Genomic DNA, 8,470 nt, shown 5'->3' with positions numbered 1-8,470 from the left:
TGCCAGTCTAGACTAAATCCTTTTTATGATGTATGCTCTAAAGAGCTTGATCTGGATTACCCATCTGGGCTAAATCCAATCCATAACATATACTCGAGAGGACTCATATCAGGATTACTCGTCCGGGCTAAATCTCATCCACAACAAATGCAAGACTTCATTCATTTTGGGAAATCACATATCCATCAAATTTTCCATTTATTTAACCAGGATTTAAACATTTTTCTCAAGCATTATCAGGCATGTGATTATTCCATACATCCATAACATTCATATAATTCAAAAAAACACATTCCACATTCATTTCAAGCATATAAGTAACATTTTCATACAGAATTTAGCACCTTTCAAGCATTATCAAGCATGTGGTCAATCTCATGTATTTATGCATTTATGCAATTCAAATGTTCACATTCAACTCAAGCATAAAATTAACCTTTTTATCATTTATCATTTGTCGGGCATTATAATTGATCGGGCACTTTCATTTATCGGGCTTTAACGAGTATGTGATCATTTCACATATTTATGGAATTTTTACAATTCAAAAACACAACATTTAATTCAAGCATAAAAACATATACAATTTTGTTACACAAACTTACCTCGACAAATGTTCATGTACATAAATTTACTAATCCGACATTTTCCTCCTTTCTTCGTTCTATCTCCGAATTCGGTCTATCCGGATCTATACGAGTAAATTTAACATCAATTTATCATATTTTATATTCAAGTGGACTCAATTTTTATCCTAGGCAAAATTACCATTTTGCCCTTAACTTTTCCATAAATTCCAATTTCGTCCCTAGGCTCTGAAAATGAAAATTGTGCAATTTACTCCCTATTCCAAGCCTAACCAAAATCCCATTACAAAATTTACAGCACATGTATTCATAAAAATTCAAATTTTTTTATGAAATTTCACAACTTTACATTTTAGTCCCTAAATCATGTTTTTATCAAAAATCACTTGGTAAAAGATGTTTATCTATCAACAACCTTTCATTTTCTACCATAAATTTATAATTTTCAACATATACATCCATGACCCATTTTCCATACTTTGATAACTTCTCAAATTTATCCCCCAAATAGATAGATTACGCTATCCCGATTTCAAAAATATCAAAATTACTAAAAACGGGCCAATGAAACTTACCCAATTTGGCCATGAAAGTTTCTTCTCTCTTTCCTAGGGATTCCATTATTTTTGGGGAAGAAGTTGATAAAAAAATGATATTTCTTTTTTATCATCTTTTAATTAATTAAATATTTTCACTTTCCAATTTATCTTTGCCCTTTTTCTAAATTTACATGGATAAGTCACCAAAATATCTACATACTTTCTTTAATGGTCTAATTACCATATAAGGACCTCAAGTTTTGAATTCCATAGCTATTTAATCTTTATAGCTACTGGAATTCAACTTTTGCATTTTATGCGATTTGGTCATTCTCGTAATTAAGCACATAATCGATAAAATTTCTTATCAAAATTTTCACATGATATGTCTATCATAATACGGACCATATATTAAAATAAAAAATAAATTTTATTTTTCGGCTAGGATTTGTGGTCCCAAAACCACTGTTTTGATCTCACCGAAAAATGGGCTATTATAGCTAAAAAATCAATGATGAGAAATGTAGAAAATAAAAAGTACACTTTAAGAGAAAATGAAGAGGAAAGCTTAAAGAGAAGAAACAAATATCTATTCCAAACATCAGTAAGACATGTAACTCTCGAAATGCAACCCTAAAAACATACAGGGGACACACGGTCATGTCGCATGGCCATGTGTCACACACGGCTAAGACACACGCCCATGTCTCAGGCCATATGGACCCAAAATGAGCCTTAAAACACAAGTTTACCATTCCAACTTTGCTTGAACCTTAAGAAACTCAATTACCAACCAAATTTACCCATTCAAAATGACATTAATCAAACCTAAAACACACCAAGATCAACCTATTCAATGCCTAACCAATGTACCCTCATTGGTACCACATGTATATATAATTAAACATCCAAATAAAACATCAAAACAAATTATCAAGTTATCCATTTTAATATCTATCCAATAAACTTATCTTAGGTACTTCAATCACAATATTCCATTAACATTTATCATACATATAAACATTGAAACTATGTCTCATTCACATATATCATAAAAGTTGGCAATTTGCACAAAAAGTCATCTATAATATTTACATAAACCAAAACATTAACAATAGCCACACAAGAACCTATACATGCCATATAATTCGAATTTAACATTCCAAAAACTACCGAATTGAGCTGGATTGTATGACTTGAGTGCCGATCCGATCGTCCAACTTTCCAAGAATCTACAATGACATTAAACAACACAAGTAAGCTTAATGAAGCTTAGTGAGTTCGAGGCATTAAATGACCGAAGTAAATACAATAGTTCAAACAATAATAATCAACCATGAGAATTCCCTGTAATCCACAATTTCAACCGATTAATTCATCTATATTCATATCAATATTCAATAAATAACAAATCTTTCAGAATTCATTAAATAGATTACCTTATCGAGATTTATCATTCGAAGAATGACTTACAGATAAGAGTACATCGTCAGATCAACCGAACACACTAGATAAAAGCTCATAAGAGCTTATTCAACCGAAACTCGCCAAACAAAAAGTATAACACGAGAGTTTGCAAAAAATGTTTAACCTCGATTTACTTGGGTAATAAACAGATATCTCCCTCCAATTCCACCTCCACTCCAATCCCCAGTAACACACCCAATCACGATTGTGCTCTAATCCCGTGTTCAATCCAAATCGAGCACCAAAATCAATAATATATCTCAATTTACTATTCATTATCCACAATTAAAAATAAATATATAAGTTTCTCAATGATAATATACTCAATAATTCATATTGATATTAAATTCTAAATCATATGAACTTACATGGGCTGAATTGTAGCAGTTGCAGAAGCTCAGGGATTATTCTACTATTTTTCTTTTTTCACAAGTATCTACGGGATCTTGATCTAAAATATAGAATTGTAGCAGTTGTAGAAGCTCAGGGATTATTCTACTATTTTTCTTTTTTCACAAGTATCTACGGGATCTTGATCTAAAATATAGAATTCCTCAATTATAAACTTACATTTCATATTCCAATTCATTTTACAATTAATACCCTTTTATTTTTTGAATTTACTCATTTACCCTAAACTTTTATAATTCTTACAATTTAGTCCCTTAACTTTAAATTCATCAAATTAACCATTTTTCTCAAGTAAATATTTTATCCAAATATAAGAGGCCTTTAAATAGCCCCCAATGAACCTTAAATTCACTATAAAACCTTGAAATTTTGACATTTTCACAATTTAATCCCAAAATCAAAATCTAATAAAAATCACTTTACAAATTCATCAAATAACATAACAAAAGCTCCAAATACATAGTATTCATCAAAAACATTCAATATTCATTAATAAAAACTTCCAAAATTTTTAACAGAATCAAAAATGAAGGTACAGACTAGCTGGACTTAGTTGCAACGATCTCAAAAATATAAAAATTACAAGAAACAGAATCAAATTGGACTTACATGCAAAGAAATAAGCAAACCTAAGCTCTTTCCTTCCCTAGTTATGGCTTTTGGCCATTTAAGAAGAAAATGAAATTGATTTTCCTTTTTCATTCATTAATTTTGTTTAACTTTAATTAAACTTTCAATAATTTACAAATTTGCCATCCATTTCACATTATTTTATTATTTTAAAATAACATGATGTCCAACACTAACCATTAGGGACTAATTACTATATTGGTCCCTCCTCCTGATATTAATAAGCTATTTAGTCATTTTATTTAACTAGTTACTAACTTTTACACTTTTTTTAGTTTAGTCCTTTTTCCAAAAGTAACTATCTAAGCGTTAAAATTTTCGAACCAAATTTTAATACGACTTTAATGACTATATAAATATTCTAAAAATAATATTTACGAATCAACACAATGGAGATTTGTGGTCCCGAACCACTGTTCTATCACCACTAAAAATCGGGCTGTTACAATTTCTGTTCATTTGATTCAAGATGCAATTCATTTATAGTTTCAACGAGCTAGCTGAGGGACCAATTGGACATATGTGATTAGGGCTCAAATAATTTATAATTAAGTTTCAGCGTTTTGCCTATTAATTATAAACTCATTTAGTTACGAAGTTATTCCACTATAGTATAAATCAACCCAGAATAAATCAACACCCAGTAAACTTAGCGCTTGCTTATCCTTCACAACGGTAAGTTATATGTCACCTAAAGTGAAAAGTAAGATAACTAAGAAATCTAAAGACTTATTTAAGTTTGAGTGTTTCTTCGACAATTCAAGGCAAACTACAAAGAGTGGAAGGATTGTCTAGCCACTGAGAGAAATAAATAATATTTAATTTGGAAAATAGAAAACATGTATTGGGTTGGATTAAATTATAAAGTATTAGTTAAAAATTCAGGAAGCACATATAATTAGACTCAATATAGGAAAGGCCTAAATCCTCTCATACAAGATGAGAGGGGCATCAACCTTAGTAGTTTTTACTAGGGTGAGCCACTCACCCCTGCTGGAGTTGGAGTAGGAGTGTGTTTTCTATTAAACAAATATTATTTGTGTAAGTCTCATTTAGGCATAATTCTCCTATCTCACCCTATAAATAGATAGCATTAGTAGAGCTATTAACACAAGTTTCATATATTGTTATTCTGTCAGAAAGTACTGCAAATTTATTTTCTTAGACTAAATTTTATTTGTTCAGAATAATGATTTCTACTAGTTTCTATTAAGAGAATTATTTTCCTATTGAAAAGGTAATAAATTTGTTTCTTATTCTGTGTTTGGTTCATGTTGCTCGAGCTCACATTTGGCGCAATTCGAAATACGAAGATAGTGGAGAAGCTCGTTTGGGTAAAAGTCAAGAACGATTCAAACTAGTCTTGCACAAAGCACATATGTTTTTTTTTTTGTAAAAATTTATTTCTATAAATATTATAAATCGGCTTGGTTTAAAAAAAACTTAAACTTCCACTGAATTTTTCTAACAACATTATCTACCAATTGACATATAAAAGAGATTATATAAATATTTTATTATAAGTGAATCTAAAATTCCATTAACAATATATCAAATATTATTCCTGATAAAATATCATACTTTTTTCTCACCCATTTTCTTTTTTGTTTAATCTATTACATAACAAAAGGCGTAATTTTTAAGTATCGAATATAAACCATAGAAACTTCAAATTAACCCAAACCTATCCTCAACCGAAGAGACGACAATAACGAAGTAAAAAGGGGCCATCTGAAAAAGTATGTATCCACTTTTTCTTGTTCGTTAGCTTGATCCTAATATCCAATATTTTATAAAATCATTAATCATAAAACGGACCAAATCAGAACTACTAACTAATAAAATAACTTGTGCCCTTGGCGATCATGATTTATAAAATCCTGTAATGATATCAACCGGATGCCTACGGATAAATTGTGCAATCGTTCCCATGAAAAAGGATCAAATTTTGGCAAATCACTGTTTCTCTCAATGAGAGTTACAGAAGATCACACAAAAACGAGATGGGATGGGTGACTTCACTCTCTCTCTCTACATTACCATAACATAAGAGTGATTTCTAATATATTTATAGTACCAAATTCCATAGTTACCAAAAAGCAGCATCCCATATAAAACCATATGCATCCGTACGAGTCTAGTATCTACTGATGTAAAGATGTTCGTAAACAAAAATACATAAGCCAGGAAACAACATTTCTAACACCCAAACAAGGTATTCAGGTTGAAAGAACAGAAAAACATTTTCCAAAACGTTAAGAAAGCAAACAGTAAGAAACACACACTACTACTATTCCTGGAGTTCCTCCTCCTCATCCTCCTCCTCCTCATAATCATACTCCTCATCAGCTGTTGCATCTTGATATTGTTGGTACTCTGAAACCAGATCGTTCATGTTGCTCTCAGCCTCCGTAAACTCCATCTCATCCATTCCCTCCCCAGTATACCAGTGCAAGAAAGCCTTCCTGCGAAACATGGCAGTGAACTGCTCACTTACTCTCCGGAACATTTCCTGAATAGATGTCGAGTTTCCAATGAACGTTGAGGCCATCTTCAACCCAATTGGAGGAATATCACAAACAGTAGACTTCACATTATTGGGGATCCACTCCACAAAGTATGATGAGTTCTTATTCTGCACATTAATCATTTGTTCATCGACTTCCTTGGTGCTCATCTTGCCACGGAACATGGCTGAAGCAGTCAAGTATCGCCCATGGCGAGGATCAGCAGCACACATCATGTTTTTGGCATCCCACATTTGTTGAGTGAGCTCGGGAACAGTAAGAGCCCTGTATTGCTGTGACCCTCGAGAAGTAAGTGGAGCAAAGCCAACCATAAAGAAATGCAGGCGAGGGAATGGAATGAGATTGACGGCAAGCTTGCGTAGATCTGAGTTTAATTGACCAGGGAAACGAAGGCAGCATGTCACACCACTCATGGTGGCAGAAATCAAGTGGTTCAAGTCTCCAACTGCATTCAATCAGGATGAACAAATGAAATCAACAGACCTTTTACAGTTGAAATATGAAATAACAGCAACGTGAAAAAGATTGACGTACAGCTTGGAGTAGTGAGCTTCAGAGTACGGAAGCAAATATCATATAAAGCTTCATTGTCCAAAACCATACATTCATCAGCATTCTCAACAAGCTGGTGAACAGAAAGAGTAGCATTGTAAGGTTCGACAACAGTGTCAGACACCTTAGGGGAAGGGAACACAGAGAAAGTGAGCATCATTCGGTCTGGGTATTCTTCTCGGATCTTGGAAATCAAAAGTGTTCCCATGCCCGATCCAGTTCCTCCTCCCAATGAATGGCATACTTGAAATCCTGAAATATTAGAAAATGATTGTCAAATCATTAGATGTCAGGAAATAGAAGAAAGCAAATTCCAATCTAAAGCTAGATCATAGATTCCGCAAAATTTTTAAATCACACCTAAAAAGCATAATATTCGAATTGAGAATGATATAGATTTATTTGAGCAACCAAATAGAGAACCTTCCTTCCGAAACTTGAAATTTGCTAATAAGTTGAAAATTCAAACTAAACAAGCACATAAAACCTTCCTAAATTGTCAGATCCATGCTGAAAGTAACATAAAAGAACCACTTACGAGTTAAACCAACAGTTAGAAAAAGTAAAGCCAACAAATCCTTCTTCTACGGGCTAATCTAACTCTAAACTTGAAAAACCCAAACCAAAAAAAAAAAGCATGCTTAAAATTATTAAAACACACGTTACCTTGCAAGCAGTCACAGTTTTCGGCTTCTTTCCTCACCACATCTAGCACTGAGTCGATCAACTCGGCCCCTTCCGTGTAATGACCCTTGGCCCAGTTATTCCCTGCACCGGACTGGCCGAAAACGAAGTTGTCAGGCCTGAAAATCTGCCCGTACGGCCCGGATCTAACACTATCCATAGTGCCAGGCTCCAAGTCCATAAGGACGGCTCGTGGAACGAACCTCCCGCAACTCGCTTCATTGTAGTAAACGTTAACGCGCTCCAGTTGCAAATCATTGTCTCCTTGATAGCGTCCCGTTGAATCTATGCCGTGCTCGGCGCAAACCACCTCCCAAAACTTGGCACCGATCTGGTTTCCGCACTGCCCTCCCTGAATATGAAGAATCTCACGCATCTTTCCTAGGACTCGGATTTCAGAGAAAGTCCAAAGAAAATGAATTTTCAGTGAGGTTTTTTTTTTTTTTTTTCTGAAATGAAAGACGGAAACAGAAGAATTATATAGGGAGGAGATGACAGAAGGTGGTGCTCGCCGTTAGGGTTGACGGAGGTGCGTGACGGCTGACGAGGCCATTAAGCTTAATAAAGGGGGATATTTCGAATTTTGAAAATTTCGGGAAAAAGGAATAACCCCTGGGTTTAAATGAAAACGAAATCTTTACGCGTAGTTGATAGGGTTGAACATGACGCGCGATTTTCATCATGCCATCATGCGAGTGTGTGTCTTCAGATGATTTTATTGTGCGTGAGCATGAGGGTGGAGAGTGTGACCACGTGATTTTGGGAGAGATCCATGTGACTGCCACTTTGGCTACCGTCGAGGCGAAGGGCGTGTTTGGGTTTTCCATTTTTTTTTTTCTTTCTTATTAAGATATTTGTCAAAAACATACTTGAAATTTTATCACACACCTATTACCAAAACAATTACAAATGTAAAATATAAATATGTATTTAAAATTAATATAAAATAAATAATACATATAAAATATATATGATACTAAAATAAAAATTTAAATTAAATTATAAGTAAAAATTTAGACACGTAAATACATCAAATAAACAATACTAAATGCATTATAATTATTTATCAAGT

At 33.4% G+C, this 8,470-nt stretch overlaps 1 protein-coding gene across 1 annotated transcript; it reads right to left on the bottom strand.

Moving 5' to 3' along the window:
• Positions 1-5,723: 5,723 nt before the first annotated feature.
• On the bottom strand, positions 5,724-8,095 carry LOC108456803 (tubulin beta-8 chain). The gene is made up of 3 exons (XM_017755484.2): positions 7,381-8,095; positions 6,697-6,966; positions 5,724-6,607 (listed from the first exon to the last, which is right to left on the bottom strand). The coding sequence occupies exons 1-3, from the start codon at positions 7,772-7,774 to the stop codon at positions 5,925-5,927; spliced, it is 1,347 nt and encodes a 448-aa protein (XP_017610973.1). The 5' UTR covers positions 7,775-8,095; the 3' UTR covers positions 5,724-5,924.
• Between the last annotated feature and the right edge of the window lie 375 nt (positions 8,096-8,470).

This window comes from Gossypium arboreum, chromosome 9 (assembly GCF_025698485.1).
Source record: "Gossypium arboreum isolate Shixiya-1 chromosome 9, ASM2569848v2, whole genome shotgun sequence".
Lineage (NCBI taxonomy): Eukaryota > Viridiplantae > Streptophyta > Magnoliopsida > Malvales > Malvaceae > Gossypium > Gossypium arboreum.
The sequence above is the reverse complement of the archived record's forward strand: the minus strand, read 5'-3'. Positions and strand labels throughout refer to the sequence as shown.

Coding starts and splice junctions, on each gene's coding strand:
- LOC108456803 (XM_017755484.2), bottom strand. CDS start 7,774: ATGCGTGAGATTCTTCATATTCAGGGAGGGCAGTGCGGAAACCAGATC. Junction 6,967..7,380: donor AAACTGTGACTGCTTGCAAG/GTAACGTGTGTT, acceptor CTAATATTTCAG/GATTTCAAGTATGCCATTCA. Junction 6,608..6,696: donor GAAGCTCACTACTCCAAGCT/GTACGTCAATCT, acceptor GATTGAATGCAG/TTGGAGACTTGAACCACTTG.